General features: G+C 49.0%; 1 protein-coding gene across 2 annotated transcripts in view; it reads right to left on the reverse strand.

Annotated features, from left to right (window-relative positions):
• Window positions 1-18,135: 18,135 nt before the first annotated feature.
• The window catches only part of LOC119275406 (GDSL esterase/lipase At5g45910-like), a 6,432-nt gene continuing 5,364 nt past the window's right edge, over window positions 18,136-19,203 (reverse strand). Inside the window, exon 5 of one of the 2 annotated variants that reach the window (XM_037556230.1) lies at window positions 18,136-18,601. In XM_037556230.1, coding sequence (XP_037412127.1) covers window positions 18,369-18,601 — 233 coding nt within the window. In that variant the 3' untranslated portion in view covers window positions 18,136-18,368. The remainder of the gene's footprint in view (window positions 18,602-19,203) is intronic. The other variant, XM_037556229.1, reaches the window with a different exon arrangement.

Raw genomic sequence — 19,203 nt, forward strand, 5'->3', positions numbered from 1 at the left:
GGATTGTTTGTAGGGCGGTGGGTAGCATATGGCTTTGGTTGATGAAAATATGGCATCCGACGCAATGTTGTACAAGGTCTTGTGCGTCTGCTCGGGCCGTCGACCAGTAAAAACCTGTATATAAGGCCTTGCTTACAAGGGCCCGAGCTGCGGCGTGGTGACCGCCGAGGCCGGCATGAATTTCAGCCAAAGTTGCCACCCTTCCTCCTCGGAGATAGATCTTTGAAGTACCCCGGTAGCGCTTTTCTTATAAAGCTCTCCCTCATGGACTTTGTAGGCTTTGGAGCGCCGCACAATGCAGTGTGCCTCATTTTAATCCTTGGGCGGTTCGTCCCTGTTAAGGTAAGCCAAGAAGGGTTCGGTCCATGGGGCGATAACAGCCATGATGAGATGGGCCGAGGGTGTTATTTCGGTGGCAGAGCCCCCGATTATGTCAGTGTGTTCGGATTCTGGGGTTGTGGTCGGATCCAGACTGATGTTGCCGGTCTCCCCTTGCCACACTACGGATGGCTTGAAAAGCCTTTCCAGAAAGATATTAGGTGGGACGGGTGTCGGTGTCAAAACCGGCGGATCTCGGGTAGGGGGTCCCGATCTGTGCATCTTAGGCTGATGGTAACAGGAAGCAAGGGACACAATGTTTACCCATGTTCGGGCCCTCTCGATGGAGGTAAAACCCTACTTCCTGCTTAATTGATATTGATGAGTAGTACAAGAGTAGATCTACCACGAGATCGTAGAGGCTAAACCCTAGAAGCTAGCCTATGATGGTTATGATTGTAATTGTGATCGGTCTTCTAAGGACCAACCTCTCCGGTTTATATAGACACCGAAGAGGGCTAGGGTTTACATGGAGTCGGTTACAAGGAAGGAAATATAATATCCGGATTGCCAAGCTTGTCTTCCACGCAAAGGAGAGTCCCTTCCGGGCACGGGACGGAGTCTTGAGTCTTGTATCTTCACGCTCCAATAGTCCGGACGAAGTATATAGTCCGGCCGTCCGGATACCCCCTAATCCAGGACTCCCTCAGTAGCCCCTAAACCAGGCTTCAATGACGGTGAGTCCGGCGCGCAGTCTTGTCTTCGGCATTGCAAGGCGGGTTCCATCTCCGAATACTCCAGAGTAATTATCGAACATGTAGACCGTGTCCGGATCTGCAAAATGATCTTCACATACCACCGTAGAGAGAATGATATTTCTGCTGATAACTATTTTTAGACGACGTGACATGTCATTACGGTCGGGTCATTATTCGAATCGTTTTCTCACAACCAGCCTGAGCGCATATTGCGAGGCGGTTTCCTTGACACGTCTTGTCAAAGCAAAGATCATGTCCCCTTATCACGGGATTCTCATCAATACGGGTATGGGTAATCCCACCGCGCCATTAGTCGTGGCGCTTGGGAAATAAGCAATTCTCAACGGGCAAGTGGGGAGGCGCACCGCTTTCGTCGCCTCTATAAAGGGATAAGTGTTCCCCATTTTAACCCACGCCTTCTTCCTTCCTTGCTCGTCCTTGCCTCCTCGAGCTCCAGCGCCCTAGTCCAAGCCTTCTCCGCACAGCCAAACATGTTCGGAGCAGGAGGCAAGTGGGTGGCCTCTACCGTGAAGTAGAAGCATATCACAAATCTTTGGGCGGCCGGATACTTGGCCGCAGACATTGCGCACCGGCTACCGGACGAAGGGTAGGCCATTCCAACCTCGAAACCCCACGAGAGGGTCGTGTTCCTCGCCCACTTCGTTCGTGGACTGGGGTTTCCACTTCATCCCTTCGTCCGCGGGCTCATGTTCTATTACAGCCTAGATTTCCATGATCTAGCCCCAAACTTCATCCTCAACATCCCGGCGTTTATCATCGTATGTGAGGCCTTCCTCCGCATCAAGCCTCAGTTCGGCTTGTGGCTACAAATCTTCTGCGTGAAGCCGAAGATCATGAGAGGCCAGCAAGCGGAGTGCAGACGGGCCATGGTGGGCAAGATGCCTAACGTGACCTGGCTCGACGGCTCCTTCGCGGAGACCGTGAATGGGTGGCAATCGGGGTGGTTCTACATCACCGAGCCGCGCGACGCCAACTGGGCGGCGGCCCCCGAATTCCGATCCGGAACCCCCATGCGGCTCACCTCCTGGGAAAGGAAGGGCCTGGCCTGGGGCGAACTTGTAGAGCTGACCAAACTCCAAAACTGCATCAAGAATATGAAGGACAAGAACATCCAGCTTGTCAACGTGATCCATGTCATGCTCGTTCGCCGGATTCTTTCGTGCCAAAGGCGGGTATTTAATCTATGGGAGTTCGTCCCGGCCGAACACCAGACGCTTCGAAAGCTCTATGGCATGACGCACAAAGACGCAAGGAAGGCGCTGTTCAAGGCCTCCGAAGTACCTCCTCCCATATCCAAGGACTGTGGACTCCATGCCGCGCGGCCTGCTCGTCCGGTGAGTTTTCTGACTACCACCAGATTTAGTTCTTCCCAATATATTCATGAGGGAGTCTTAAGTAATTGTGTATATTTGATCAGGATTATGTGGAGACAGCGGAGCGGATTGACTGTCCGGCTCCGCTGCCAGAAGGCCCAGCTGATGCTCTCCTGACGGAGATGCTAGTCCCGGCGCCCTACAAGGCACCGGAGAAGAAGGCCGAAAAGAAGGCCCCGGGGACCAGGAAGGGTCTCCGGCGTAAGGTCGTACCGAATGCCTCGTCCGAAGATGACGATGAGGCACACTCCTCCCCCAAAGGGGAGGAAGAAGAGGAGGGGAGCGCCCCATCCAGAGAGGATGGGGGGCCTGAGAAGGCGGACCAGAGGGCCGGGAAAGGCCCCCGGCGCAAGGCCGTCATACCCTCGTTGTCCGACGATGATGAGGCAGATTCCTCCCGCGGAGGCGGTTGGAAACAAGAAGAAACTCTGCCTCCCTGCACTGGGGGAGAAAAAGAGGAAAGGCGCCCCGGAGGGGGAGGCTGGGACGTCCAAGAAGGGAAAGGCGTCGCTTCCGGACTACTCCGCCACGGCCGTCGATAGCGAGGAGGGGTGGCTGCCCAAGGGGAAGCCCCTAGCGCGATCTTAAGTATCCGCACTCTATTGTGATTTTGTTTCATAGTCTTGTCATAACGTCGAACATGTATACAGTCCGGCCAGGGTCCATCCCGAGGTATCGTCTTCGGATGGGTCCTTGAGTGATTCAGCGATGAACTCGCTCCTGACGGCCACTACTCCTCAGCCTGCGGATGACACATAGGTGTTGTCCTAAAGGCTCCCAGAGCGGGGGGAGGTGACTCTGGAGGCGCCCCAAGGCGGAATTCCAGACGTCGGACACGCGGGGTTCAAGATCCCCGCGGATCGTGTTGATGATAGCCGCAGTAAGCCGGGCTCTCAGCCGAATACTGTTCCGGGACCTCCAGTGGTTCCGGACTCAGGCGGGCAGCCCCTCGTTAGGGAGGGCGAGCCGTCTGTGCCGAGGACTTCCGTCACGCCCGAGGCTTCGGATTGTCTGCTGGAAGCACTTCGCGGCGCTTCCATGGATGAAGAGCATCGTACTCTTATGAGTGCGGTGATTCAGAAGGTTTTGTCCGCCAAGAGCGGACTAACCGAAGCTTGCACCAGCCTCCTGACGGGCTTTGAGGTAAGTAATAGAAATGTGTGAAGTTACCACCCGATAGGTAGTAGCCCCTGATACTCTGTTTGGTGTTTGCAAAGAAAAGCCAGACGGAGGGTCAATTATAATCCGCAGGAGTCTAATAATAAGTGTGCATGTGAATAAGCATGTTGTGCTGCTTGCCGCTGCTATCCGCACAGCCGAGGTCGCCGGACTAAAACGGGACCTGGAGCAGGCGCAGGGAGAGCTCGACCTCACGAAGAGGCAGCTCGAAGAGAACAAAGGTGATTAATTCCCCGCTCTCATATAATGAAGAATGGGCAAAATTGGCTATTCTAGCAGCAAAGCATCGTGACTTTGTAATAGGGGCCACCACCGAAGTGGCGTCTCTGAAGAAAGCGATGTCCGAGGCCGAGGACAAGGCGGCTCTGGAGCGCAAAGAGCGCGAGAAGAAAGATGCTAGAGTGGGCGAGGTATAGCAAGAGCTCCAAGATCTCGGCAAAAAGTTCGAGTCCTTGGAGCGTGACCTTGAGATGAAAGAGACTAAGCTTGCGAAGGCCCTTGCGAGTGTGAAAGACGCCAAGGCCGAAGCCGACAAGGCTCAGCAGGAAATCCAGGCGGCCAAGAAGATAGCGGCGGGTAAGACATTCTTTATGCAAAGCAAACATGTGGAGGAGGCGTTTCTTTTACTTACCCAAATTCGGAGCTCTCCAGGGGCATTCGCAGATCTGCCACGCAGCATATCAGATGCCGCAGAGTTCTACCGTGCCAAGGAGGGGACCTCAATGGAAAAGTTGTTCTGGTCCCAATATGTTGGGGCTGAACACCCAATGCCTCTGTTGACCAACTGAAGCAGTTGGTCGAACTCCACAGGGCGGCCGAAGTAGCTATGAAAGATTTCATACTCTGGATGTGACCTGGTGAGCCCTTGCCCACTAGCTACTTTGGCCTTATCAAGCGGATGGTGAATGCCTGTCCGCAGCTTGAAGTTATCAAGCGATCTGTTTGCATTGAGGGTGCCCGCCGGGCCTTTGCCCGCACGAAGGTGCATTGGGGCAAGCTGGATGCGAAGAAGCTAGTGAAGGATGGGCCGCCGGAGGGCAAGGCGCATTGCTATCCCGAGAAGTATTACGATGGCGTTATGAAGGGCGCTTGTCTTGTGGCCGATGAATGTACCAAGGACACAATCCTTGAGTAAATGTACCTCTGTCGTTGTTGTAATATAAAGACGAAGTTACTTGCGCTATGTAGCGTTGTTTGATTTAAAATATTATCTTCTGTGCGGTTGTTTATAAAATTCTGAGAGTAGGCCAGTCGTCGGGTTCCGCTCCCACGTAACTAGTACCAGGGTGTTCCTGGAAAAACCCGGATACTATTTATCCAAATATTTGGTCCCTTAAGGAGGTATCCGGCGCAGCGAACAAGGCAATCAGACTATGCGGCTTTATAACTTTCACTTATCCATAGAAGTCTACAATTTTAAATTTCGGCGAAGCCCCTAGAACTCGGAAGGCCGAATTGGGGCGCTATATACGCCTAAATCGAACGAAGCCGATTCCTCGCCTAAAGCGGAAAAATCTTTAAGGATTTTAAGACCTCTCGAACAGCGACCAGCTCTTGCCGCATCATGCCGGTCAGTTTTCAGCTTTCTCTATTGAGGTGCTCGTCCGGAAGAACCGGGACACAATCGCAGTAGTTCTCCCTGCGCTACCTTAGCCGATATAACGGAATGTAAGGTACCAAAACAAGGGAGCCGGGCAAAACCAACTATTGACCCAAGACATGATTCGGAGCTGATGCATATAGTGCTATAAGTTCGGGGTGTCGCACTGTTGAAAGTGTTCGGACTTGTTTTGCCATATTATGAGGCGCCATATGAAGCCCCTGGCAAACTAATCATACCAAGGTGTACGGATGCAATATTAAATAAATATTTGCATGAAAAAATGTGCAAATAGGAATAATAAGTTGACGCAATATATTATCTCCCTTTGATGAATAATACATTTAAGCGTATGTGTAAAATGGTTGCGTTTAAGCAGAAATAAATAGGACTATTTAACATGTCCTATCCAAGAGCAGGCTACATGTAGGTATGTAAAACAGGTATAACGATCGTGAACAGATTCCACCTAGGTATTTCCTTTTGTGTGCAAAGCCCGTTGCCTCCTTGGTTTTCTCTCCTATGTAAGTCCGACAATCCGGCTCTTTTGAAGAGGTTGCCCTAAAGCAATGTCCTGAAAGATAAAAAGGGAGGGTTATGAAGGTATGGTGCGGTGATACCGCACTGTTGACTAAGTCGCTGCTGCGCCTCCTCCCATGCCCATGGTATTTCGAGTGCATAATTGTGTACGCGTGGCACGAATGCTGCTTTGACGGGGCTCGAGCGGAGGCCGGACTGCTAGTCGCGCTCTTGGCGTGCCTGGTGATCCTGTTGCGGGGTGCTCCGGGCTCGCTTGACGGTGCTCGAGGTTGTTGTCACCGGATTGGTGGTTTGTCGGGGGAGGCATCATTGTACTTCCGCCGCGAGGGCTGCAGTATGCTCTTCTGTATGGAGAGAGCGGTCCATGTTTTCGTTTACTGTTATGACCCCGCGCGGTCCTGGCATCTTGAGCTTGAGGTATGCATAGTGTGGTACTGCATTGAATCTAGCGAATGCGGTTCGTCCGAGCAGTGCGTGGTAACCACTATGGAAAGGGACGATATCGAAGATTAACTCTTCGCTCCGGAAGTTATCCGGAGATCCGAAGACCACTTCCAATGTTATAGAGCCCGTGCAACGGGCCTCTACTCCAGGAATTACACCTTTAAAGGTGGTTTTGGTGGGCTTGATCCTTGAAGGGTTGATGCCCATTTTTCGCACCGTGTCCTGATAAAGCGGGTTCAGGCTGCTGCCGCCGTCCATAAGGACTCGCGTGAGGTGGAATCCGTCGATGATTGGGTCTAGGACCAATGCGGCTGAGCCACCATGACGGATGCTGGTAGGGTGATCCCCATGATCAAAGGTGATCGGACAAGCTGACATGGGTTGAATTTGGGGGCGACTGGCTCCATCGCATAGACGTTCCGTAGTGCTCGCTTCCGTTCCCGCTTGGGAATGTGGGTGGCATAGATCATGTTGACCATTTTCACCTGGGGGGAATTTCTTCTGTCTCCCCGTGTTCGGACGCCGGGGCTCCTCGTCATCGTCGATGTGCAGCCCCTTCTCCTTGTTTTTAGCGTTTATTTTACCGGCTTGTTTGAACACCCGGCAGTCTCTATTGGTGTGGTTGGCTGGCTTGTCCGGGGTGCCATGAATTTGGCACGGGCGTTCAAGTATGCGGTCCAGACTGGACGGTCCCTGATTGTTTCTTTTGAACGGCTTCTTCCGCTGACCGGATTTGGATCCGCTGAATCCGGCGTTGACTGTCGTGTCTTCAGTGTTGTTGTCGTTGTTTTGTCGCTTATGTCTGTTGCGTCGTGGCTTGCCGTTATTGTCACAGACGTCCGAAGTGCCAGAATGTGGCGTAGTGCTGCTGCGAGCCAACTAGCTATCCTCGCTCGCAGAAAAGTGGGTCATTAGCGTCGTGAGAGCTGCCATGGACTTGGATTTCTCCTGGCCGAGGTTTCGGGCGAGCCACTCGTCGTGGATATTATGCTTAAAGGCCGCCAGGGCTTCAGCGTCCGGACAGTTGACTATTTGGTTCTTTTTAGTTAGGAACCGAGTCCAGAATTTCCTGGCTGACTCTCCGGGCTGTTGAGTGATGTGGCTCAATTCATTGGCGTCCGATGGTCGCACATATGTGCCCTGGAAGTTGTCGAGGAACGCGTCTTCCAGGTTTTCCCAACTGCCAATGGAATTTGCGGGCAGGTTGTTTAGCTAGTGCCGGGCGGGTCCTTTGAGCTTAAGGGGAAGATACTTCATGGCGTGTAGGTCATCTCCGCGGGCCATGTGAATATGGAGAAGGAAATCTTCAATCCATACTGCAGGTCTGTTGTGCTATCGTATGATTCGATGTTTACGGGTTTGAACCCTTCTTGGAATTCATGATCCATCACTTCGTCAGTGAAGCGGAGGGGGTGTGCGGCGCCTCTGTGCCGGGCTATGTGGCTACGCAGTTCGAATTGGTCCGGGTGGCTGTGTTCGGCCCGACCGGACTTGTTGATAGTGTATCCGGCGTGACGGTCATCGTCGCGTGCTGGGGCGCGCCCCCGCGATCCGTAGATCGATCTTGGCTGTCCTGCTTTGTTTTCCAGTATATCTTGCAGGTCTTGCCTATTGCCCCGGGCCATAATGTATTGGCGTGGGGGTGTGGGCTGGTATTCGGGCTGATATGCCGTTTTATCCTGGCCACGAGGTGGCCGGTCAGCCGTGTGGCGCTCGAGTCCATATTCCTCGGCTGCCAGGACTTCAGTCCATCTATCTGTGAGCAGGTCTTGATCAGCTTGGAGTTGCTACTGCTTCTTTTTATGGCTCCTCGCAGTGGCAAAAGCCGACGCTCGAAGCGCTCCTGTTCCATGGGATCCTCAGGCACACCAAACTTGTCGTCGCTGAGGCTAATCTCATCTTCGGAGGGGGGCATGTAGTTGTCCTCCTCCGGATATCCGTCCGTCGCCTGTTCGTTTGGGCTGACCTGCCCGTCTTCCTGCTCGGCCTGCTCGAAGGCAGGCTGATCAGGGTTGTATTCCTCTTCGGCACCATCCGGATTGTTTTTGTCTCCTGGGCCGGTATTGCTGTGGTGGGGATTGGAGCAGCGCCGACGACGCCCATGCTTTGCTTTTCTCCCCGAGGGGTTATCCTCCATTGCCTCATCGCCATTGGTTTCCTTCGGAGTGCCCACCATATATATATATCGTATTAGGAGGTGGTTGTCCACCGCCCTGTGAGCGGTGGTTCCGGTACTTCTCCTGCATCGTCGTCCATACCGTCGATGTCTTCGGAGTCGAAATAAAGCACATCGGTTAGATCATCGATCGTGGCAATGAAGTGGGTGGTGGGTGGGCAACGAATTCTTTCGTCGCCTGCTTCCCACTCGAGCCGGACATAGTTCGGCCAAGAGCCTCCTGACAAAGAGAGAGACTTTAATGAGTTCAGCATGTCGCCAAAGGGCGAGTTCTGGAAGATATCCGCAGCGGTAAACTCCATTACCGGAGCCCAGCCAGACTCGGCGGGCTCAGGAGCGCGCGGACTGGAACCTACAACCGGATACGAGTCCGGGGGTCTAGAGTCACAGGCTTCCTTAGAGGTGAGGCCTGTGTTCGGCTCTAACGCCGATGAGTCTGCGGCCTGCGGGGTGGGGTCCATCCACCCATCCTTGGGCCACGCAGTCTGCTCCAGATTTAGGTCCGGGGCTACTTCAGGGGTGATATCCCGAGCATTGTCCGACAGCAGGTCTGGGCCGTGCTCATCGTGACTGTCCGGCGCTCCTGGCACAGGCCTGATTCCGTCGAGGATCAAGTCTCCGCGGATATCGGTCGTGTAGTTCAGGTTTCCGAACCTGATCTAGTGGCCAGGGGCGTAGTTGTTGATCTTCTCCAGATGGCCAAGCGAATTGGCCCGCAGTGCGAAGCCGCCGAACATGAAGATCTGTCCGAGGATAAACGTCTCGCCCTGGACCGTGTCATTGACGATTGAGGGAGCCATCAAGCCTTGCAGCGACGACACAGAGGAACTCTCAATGAAAGCACCAATGTCGGTGTCAAAACCGGCAGATCTCGGGTAGGGGGTCCCGATCTGTGCGTCTTAGGCTGATGGTAACAGGAAGCAAGGGACACAATGTTTACCCAGGTTCGGGCCCTCTCGATGGAGGTAAAACCCTACTTCCTGCTTGATTGATATTGATGATATGAATAGTACAAGAATAGATCTACCATGAGATCGTAGAGGCTAAACCCTAGAAGCTAGCCTATGATGGTTATGATTGTAATTGTGATCTGCCTTCTAAGGACCAACCTCTCCGGTTTATATAGACACCGAAGAGGGCTAGGGTTTACATGGAGTCGGTTACAAGGAAGGAAATATAATATCCGGATCGCCAAGCTTGTCTTCCACGAAAAGGAGAGTCCCATCCGGACACGGGACGGAGTCTTGAGTCTTGTATCTTCACGCTCCAATAGTCCGGACGAAGTATATAGTCCGGCTGTCCGGATACCCCCTAATCCGAGACTCCCTCAATGGGGCCGCGCTTAGCGCCGATACGGGCAAGGACATCCGCCGCTTGATTGTTTTCTCGAACCACATGATGAAATTCGAGCCCCTCGAACTGAGCCGACATCTTAAGGACGACATTACGATATGCCGCCATTTTTGGATCTTTGGCATCAAAGTCTCCATTTATTTGAGATATTGCGAGGTTTGAATCCCCACACACTTCTAGGCGCTGAATGCCCATGGAGACGACCATCTGAAGACCATGCAACAGAGCCTCGTATTCGGCTGCATTGTTGGAGTCTGTGTATAATATTTGGAGTACGTATTGGACTATATCTCCAGTGGGGGATGTGAGGATGACGCCTGCTCCTAGACCTGCCAGCATTTTAGAGCCGTCGAAGTGCATGATCCAGTTGGAGTATGTGTCGTACTCTTTAGGGAGTTCGACCTCTGTCCATTCGGCGACAAAGTCCGCCAGCACTTGGGATTTAATGGCTCGCCGTGGTTTATATGTTATGTCGAATGCGAGGAGCTCTATGGCCCACTTGGCAATCCGGCCCGTGGCGTCGCGGTTGTTTATTATGTCATTAAGTGGTACTTCGGAGGCCACCGTGATTGAACACTTGAAAGTAGTGTCATAATTTCCGGGATGCCTTGAAGACCGCGTATGCTATTTTTTGATAATGCGGGTACTGGGATTTGCATGGTGTGAGGACAGTGGATACGTAGTATACCGGCTTTTGAACCGGAAATTTGTGTCCGTCCTCCTCTCGTTCGATGACGAGCACCACACTCACAACTTGGTGTGTTGCGGCTATGTATAACAACATAGGTTCACCGACGTACGGCACGGCCAGGATTGGGTTGCTCGCTAAAAGAGCCTTTATTTCCTCTAGTCCGGCCGTTGCCGCGTCCGTCCACTCGAAGTGTTCGGTTCGTCGAAGTAGGCGATAAAGTGGCAATGCCTTTTCTCCCAATCTAGAGATAAAGCGGCTTAAAGCTGCCACGCATCCAGTTAGTTTCTGGATTTGTTTGAGGTCTGTTGGGGTAGCCAACTATGACAAAGCTCGTATTTTAGCTGGGTTTGCTTCAATTCCTCTATTGGAAATGATGAATCCCAGCAGCTTTCCGGCGGGAACGCCGAAAACACATTTTTCCGGATTGAGCTTAATGTCATATGTTTGGAGGTTATCGAACGTGAGCCTTAGATCGTCTATTAAAGACTCGGCATGTCTGGTCTTGATGACTACGTCATCGATGTATGCTTCAACTGTTTTGCCAATTTGTTTCTCTAGGCATGTTTGAATCATGCGTTGGTAGGTGGCACCAGCGTTTTTGAGCCTGAAAGGCATAGTGTTGAAGCAGAAAGGCTCGTATGGGGTTATAAATGCCGTTGCGGCTTGATCGGACTCCGCCATCTTGATTTGATAGTATCCAGAGTATGCGCCGAGGAAACACAGTGAGTCGTGTCCCGCGGTAGCATCGATGATCTGATCTATGCGTGGGAGAGGGAAAGGATCCTTAGGGCAGGCCTTGTTGATGTCTTTAAAATCGACACATAGGCGCCAGGATTTATCCTTCTTTGGTACGATCACTTAATTTGCTAGCCAATCCGGGTGTTTTATTTCTCTGATGAATCCAACCTCGAGTAACTTGGCTAGCTCCTCTCCCATAGCTTGTCGTTTGGGTTCCGAAAAGCGCCGTAGTGTTTGTTCGACCGGCTTGTATCCCTTCAGTATATTAAGATTGTGTTCGGCCAGCCTACGTGGGATCCCCGACGTATCAGAAGGGTGCCATGCGAAAATATCCCAATTCTCACGTAGGAACGCTCGTAGTGCAGCGTCAGTTGTGGAGTCCAGCTATGCCCCGATGGATGTTGTCTTTGAGGAGTCCGTTGGGTGGACCTGGAATTTGACTATTTCGTCCGCTGATTTGAAGGAGGTGGACTTGGATCGCTTATCGAGTATCACGTCGTCTCTATCCACTGTGGAGCATATTGCAGTTAATTCTTCGGCCGCGAGGGCTTCAGATAGTGCTTCGAGGGCCAAGGCGGCTGTTTTGTTCTCGGCGCGGAGTGTTGTGTCCGGATCACTGGCAAGGGTGATGATTCCATTGGGCCCAGGCATCTTGAGCTTCATGTACACGTAATGGGGTATAGCTTGGAAGCTCGCAAACGCATCCCGCCCTAGCAAGGCGTGATACCCACTACTGAAAGGGGCCACCTGAAGGTTATCTCTTCGGACCGATAATTCTCCGGCGTGCCGAATACCACATCAAGTGTGATTTTTCCCGCACATCGTGCCTCCCGGCTAGGAATAATTCCTCAAAAGGTTGTGCTGCTTTGTTCAATGCGGCTCCTGTCTATTTCCATTTTGTTGAGAGTTTCCTCGTAAATGAGGTTTAATCCGCTACCGCCGTCCATGAGCACTTTGGTAAGCCGGAAGCCATCCACGATTGGACTGAGGACCAAAGCGGCTGGTGCCCGGACTGTCTTGAATTGCGGTTCGTCACTGGTGCTGAAAGTTATGGCCGTGTCGTTCCAGGGGTTTATTTCTGCGACTTGGCAGACTTCAGCGAGGCCGCGAAGTGCTCTCTTGCGCCTGTTACCTGAGGCGAAAGTCTCAAAGACTGTCAACACTGTAGTGTTGTGCTCTGTGGGATGTTGCTCTGCGGTGTTTTTTATGAGGAGATCCTCGCCACTCCTGGCCATCTGTCGAAGTATCCAACATGCTCTAAGGTTGTGTGTTGGTACTGTATCCGGTGAGGTGTGTATTTTGCATGGCCTATCGAGCCACCCTTCCAAAACGGTTGTCCGCCATGTAGTGGGCTTTGATTTCTTCGAGATTGGGTCGGGCGACCTACGACGGTACACCCTTTTTGTTTGGACGAGGGGTTTAGCGAGAGCCAGTGGATCCCAAAAGGCTTGGGTTTTCCATGCGCTTTCCATCGTGCAGTACTTCTGTACTATGGTCGCCAAATCATCGAAGCGTGATATGTGACAGCAACTTATGGCATTAAGTAGTCCCTTGTCCGTGCAATATTTGCAGAATACTGAGATTGCGTCTTCGTCGCGACATTCCTTGACCTTGTCCATGACAATGAGGAATCTGGTCCAAAAGTGATGTACTGTCTCTTGGGACTGTTTTCTGATGCGTGAAAGATCGCTTGAGTCTGGGTGGGTGGGTGGATTTGAGTTCGAACCCAGATCCGGATCGTGACCCAGAGCTTGAGGAGTTTCCGAGCTTAATAGTTCGGACTCCAGGATATAAACCAATTTTTCTGGCCCACAGTCCTATTCTAAGTTCGGAGTTCGGGGCACGTCTTCCCGCGGGCATGTATCTGGCTTGGTGAGCTCAGAAATTCGGACATATTTTGTCCTCAATATGGGGGAAGAGTTGTCAGATCGCTCCTCCACCACCGCTATCTGATGGGTGATCGGCGGAGATTCAATCTCTCTATGATCGGGTTTAAGCCCAATTCGATCATAGTCCGAAGCGACTCCCAGAGCGCCGATGCAATCCAGGAGCCCGTTTAAATATGATAACTCTGTTGGATCCATCTGCTCGGCATATTCCGAGCTGACGCGGAGGTGATTTTCGATGACTTGAGAAGTCATGGTCGGCCCGACGGCTGAACGGGCGGTCAAGACGAAGCCGCCTAGCCGGAGAGTTTGGCCTGAGGCCAGAGCTCCCCCGGAGGTGATGTTGTCCTTGATAACAAGGCGAGCCATCAACCCTATCTTCGACGTCACAGTGGAACTCTCAATGAAAGCACCAATGTCGGTGTCAAAACCGGCGGATCTCGGGTAGGGGGTCCCGAACTGTGCGTCTAAGGCTAATGGTAATAGGAGGCGGGGGACACAATGTTTACCCAGGTTCAGGCCCTCTCGATGGAGGTAATACCCTACTTCCTGCTTGATTAATATTGATGATATGAGTATTACAAGAGTTGATCTACCACGAGATCGTAGAGGCTAAACCCTAGAAGCTAGCCTATGGTTATGATTGTTGTTCCTACGAACTAAACCCTCCGGTTTATATAGACACTGGAGGGGGCTAGGGTTACACAGGGTCGGTTACAGAGAAAGTAATCGTCATATCCTAACTGCCAGGCTTGCCTTCCACGCAAAGGAGAGTCTCATCCGGACACGAGACAAAGTCTTCTATCTTGTATCTTCATAATCCAACAGTCCAGCACACACATATAGTCCAGCTGTCCGAGGACCCCTTAATCTAGGACTCCCTCAATCGTCACCGCCAATGATCCTCTCATTGAGGGATGATCAATGTCCAGCAACATCTTCACTAGCACCATCTCCTCTCAAACCCTAGTTCATCTCTTGTATTCAATCTTTGCCTCAGAACCTCAGATGGGTTGCTAGTAGTGATGTTTGCTCTCCATAGTTGATGCTAGTTGGTTTATTTGGTGGAAGATCATATGTTAAGATCCTTAATGATATTCAATACCCCTCTGATTTTGAACATGAACATGCTTTGTGAGTAGTTACTTTTGTTCCTCGGGACATGGGGGAAGTCTTTGTTATAAGTAATCATGTGAATTTGGTATTCGTTCGACATTTTTATGAGATGTATGTTGTCTTTCCTCTAGTGTTGTTATGTGAACATCGACTACATGACACTTCACCATGATTGGGACTAGGGGAAGTCATTGGGAAGTAATAAGTAGATGATGGGTTGCTAGAGGGACAGAAGCTTAAATCCTAGTTTATGCATTGCTTCATACGGGGCTGATTTGGATCCACATGTTTCATGCTATGGTTAGATTTACCTTAATTCTTCTTTTGTAGTTGCAGATGCTTGCAAGAGGGGTTAATCATAAGTGGGAGGCTTGTACAAGTAAGGACAACACCCAAGCACCAGTCCACCCACATATCAAATTGTTAAAGTAGCGAATGTGAATCATACGAGCATGATGAAAACTAACTTGACTGTAATTTCCATGTGGCCTCGGGAGCGCTTTGCTTTATATAAGAGTTTGTCCAGGCTTGTACTTTGCTATAAAAAGGATTGGGACACCTTGTTGCACCTTTGTTACAATTGTTACTTGTTACCCATTACGAATTATCTTATCACAAAACTATCTGTTACCGATAATTTCAGTGCCTGCAGAAAATACCTTGCTGCAAACTGCTTGTCATTTCTTTCTGCTCCTCATTGGGTTCGACACTCTTACTTATCAAAAGGACTACGATAGATCCCCTATACTTGTGGGTCATCATTGTGCTACATCACTCTTCCTCTTCGGGGAAATCCAACAACTCCTATGGGAGTAGCACCCCCTTGTCCGATGAATAAAACTACATTGCCTTCCTTCCCATGAGCTCAAATGCTAGCCATGACTTGTTGAATTCAGCCATGGTTTAATTTTTTTTATTCCACTAAACACATTATCCTTCTTTTCGTCCATGAATTCCATGAACTAAATGATAGCACCGTGCGGTTAAGCAGAACCTTCACGGTTCTTCTCGCACAAAAGAGGAAAGCAAAACATTTGAATTCCTCATACCTACCTATCTTCGGATCTTCCCTTCAAAAGTTAAGACCTCTCACTAGTAGGCTATAAATCTATGATCCCACTATTAGTTTACAATAACCACATTGGGTTCACCTCTGGTAGGAACATTGTTGAGAGAATCCCTTGCCTTGATTTTCTAACTCGGTTCAAAGAAGGCTTTTGGTCCCATCTCCTTAACTTCCTTAATGAGTATCCTTAATAATTATGGTTTTCAGTCAAAATGGTGCCTCTGGATTCAAAACATCTTGTATTCCAGAGAAACAACATTCTTCATACTAGAGTCTCTGGTATCTGGATAAGTTGTAAAAATTGGCTTAGGCAAGGTGATTCGCTTTCAACAACTCTTCTTACTAGAGTGTCTTGTGTCTAGATCAGTTGTAAAAATGGCCATAGGCAAGGTGATCACTTTCCTATATCTTTAACTCATTGTGGTTGATCTTCACCAATGCTTTATTATTAATACTTACTCTTATGGCTTACTCAAAATTTGATCTACCATACTTATCCATGTGCATGCCTCTACTGATGCAGCTTGGCAGCTAATTAAAGAGTATTATTGATGACTTCGTGTTGGCCACATGACTTTGAATTAGCTTCCACAAGATGACCTTTGTTCCATTACACATTCATGGTAACATCATCATGAACATTTTTTACCCCATCTAGTGTCAGGTACCCTCGTCCTCACAAACCAATCTTTGGTTGCTACTTTCACCTCACAAACTTCTGACCTACAATTTTCAACCCATTATATCTAAATGGCACTGACACACTGAAGGGTTGGAGAGCATTGATTCTCTCTAGAGATGGATGGCTAACCCTTCTTCCTCATGGTAGTCTTTCGTTTATCGAAATAAATTCCCATATCTACTGATGTGATTCGGCGTGCCTTCTTTTGGAGAACCGAGGATGCATGAGCTAAGGCTAAATGTTTAGTTGCTCGAAAAATGTCAGCAAACCTAAGAATTTTGTGATTTATGCTGCAAAAACTTGCTAGCCAAAAATAACGCCCTGCTCATGGATTTTTTTGAAGTTGTGACAAATTCCATGCTTTCCTTGGATTGATTGGTTTCACCTTAAAAACTCTATTGAAATCACGTCCCCACAAATTCACCCGGCCTACCTTTGCAACACAACCAACAACCATGTCCCCACTCTTCAATAAGTGTCCTTTGTCCTAACTAACAATAATCGATGCACCTTTTTTGGAGCGACATTTGGCTTCTAACTCAACCTGTGGCCAACGCCTACCCAAACTATTTCACTCACTCCACAAATACCACGATCCAAGTCTAACATATTATGCAAGAAGGCTTGATGGTTACACTTTGGAACCTCCACACTCATGTTGCTTCAGTAATCTTGAGGTTATGTTGCCTTCGTTGCGCACTTAAGTTGAGATATCTTGTAGGAGTATGTTGCACCATGGTTCGTGATGGGGAGTGCCAACCTGTTCTACGCACTTTGCTTGCTTGACTAGCGCGGCGTGGTTTCAAAATGATTTGTGGAAGTGGTCTTAGAATGAACTTCCAGGTTTAGCTAGTAGTCTAAGATTAGGTGTTATTGTGCAACTTATGGCATTTTTCTTTGTTCTTTCCGAGTAGGAATGCAAATAAGAGAAGGAAAATTCATTTACTCTTCCTATGGTTCATCCCTTTGAATCAATAGATATATAGTACATATCATCAAAGGAAAAATGAGTTCCTATTTCCATACTATCCTCCACTTTCCATATGAACCATAGATGCCCTTAGTTTTGGGTTACCAATATTTCTTTTCCTTTTTGAATAGAGTGCAATAGTCTTGGGCTCTTTGCTATCTCTAATATGATACACTAGATCATAAGTGTGCGTGTTGCCGCACCCCATCCATGAAAGAAGCATACTCTCATAACATTTTTTAATACCAGGACATCTAGAATAACTTGCGGTATTTGAACTAAAACCATGACATTTATTTCAGATTGGAGGGAATAGGTAACAATGGCAACGATACAACCAAGGATGCTAAAGAGCAACACAAGAGTACGTTCATACTTTATGTACCTCTTCTAATGGTGCACAAATCCAAAAAGGAGCACTTCCCCACTCACGGGGCCGCAACACCATTCTCCTCCTTGAATGTGTATAACCTCATCTGACAAGAAGCTGAAGATGAATCCAATCCACATTATCTTCCAAGATTCTTTTGGAAGTAAAGATCTTTGACTAGCGAGTTTTCAAGGACAGGGCACAATCCGAAGCAAACCTATTTAAAAGAAGTATCACTGCAATAGCTCATGCCCTAGATGCCTTGCTCAAGTTGAAGACAAAACCAAGCGTTCATGGCTTGGAAACCTAATGTTTTTACTAATAAGAAATGGATGATAGAAAAAGAGAAAAATTTATGTTTGTGCTCCTCTTTCCTTTTTGTTTTACTTTTCCTTCTAAACTATTCATTAGGCGGCAAACCATATATACTGGACATATATTCTTGACTAGCTCCTCGGAGTGTATATTCTGCACACTGAACCTTGTGGTGTAGTTGATGCATCAAACCTCGACATCTTATTTAAAAATGCTGCAAAATCCCAAAAGTTTGACAAAATTACAACATGTTTATATTTATGACCTACTGTGAAGGTAAATATCAAACATATTTCAAGAAACTATTGAAAACAAATGTAGTGTAAAATTGTTGCCTTCTTGTTTTTTGTGGAAAAGGTAAAGTAACATAGGTAATTCCTCGGTATCTTTTTAGTCCGCATAAAAAATTTATGTGAAGTCAAACTTCATAAAATTTAACCAACTTCATAGAAAAAAATATCAACATTTACACAAAATTAATATCATTATATGCATCATGAAATTAATTTTCATACTATATAACTTTAGTATTATAAATGTTGATCTTTTCTAATATAAATTTGGTCAAAGTTTGTATAGTTTGACTTCAAACAAATCTTATACATGCGGAGTAAAAGAAACGGAGGGAGTAAATATGTGATGTGCCTACACCCTTATTTTATGATTTGTTTTCTAAAACTTCTAATCAGGACTACCGAGATGAATATGTCCCGATGCATGAGATATGTTGTGATCTCTTCTAAGTTTTTTTTTTTGAACAAACTTCTAAGTTCTAACGTTGCCTTGCCTCTAGGATGGGCGGGTCGGCGAAGGGCCCGTAGAGCCATCCCTTGGCGATGTGGCCGTAGGCTGCCTCCGTGAGGTGGACGCCGTCCCAGTTCCAGTGGTTTGACAGGTCGTCGCAGGCGTAAGCGCCTGGCTCGCCGCACTTGGATGTCAGGTTGAAGTTGTACACCCCCACGCCCGGCGCGCCGCAGCATGTCTTTGGAGTCTGCTTCAGGAACCCTGAAAAAAAAACAGAAGTTGAAATTAGGGCATGAAGTTGTCGGGTTCAAAGACGAACTGGGCTCTAGGCCTGAACTTTTCTTAATTGATCATGGTGAACTAAGCCCATCAAGGGGGTCTATGCTTCTATGGGCCTTCAGTGCTTCCTGGTCAGCTAATTTTTTTTAAATAATATTTTTTTTTATTAATTTACAAAAATATTACGCTGATATAATATTTTTCGAAAATATTATCCAATCGGCCCACAGTTGGCCGACTGGTCCTAGTCGGCCCATAGCAGGCCGACTGGGATCCTATCTGCTTGCTGCACGCCGATTGGGTTGTCGGCCAGCAGGTCCAAGTCCAGTCGGCCAACTGCCGGCCGATAAGGTCCAGTCGGCCTGCTGTGGGCCGACAGGAACTAATTGGCCAGCTGTGGGCCGACAGGGACTAATTGACCTGCTGTAGGCCGACTGGTGCATACATACCACATTACTTTTTTTTGACCCGTAGGATTTTTTTTTCAAAACTATGACATATTTTCCCGCCAGCTCGTTCCCGCCACCCATTTCTCATCCACCTGTTTCCCGCCATATGTTCCCGCCAACTCTTTCCCGCCACTC

This window comes from Triticum dicoccoides, chromosome 3B (genome assembly GCF_002162155.2).
Source record: "Triticum dicoccoides isolate Atlit2015 ecotype Zavitan chromosome 3B, WEW_v2.0, whole genome shotgun sequence".
NCBI classification, from domain to species: domain Eukaryota; kingdom Viridiplantae; phylum Streptophyta; class Magnoliopsida; order Poales; family Poaceae; genus Triticum; species Triticum dicoccoides.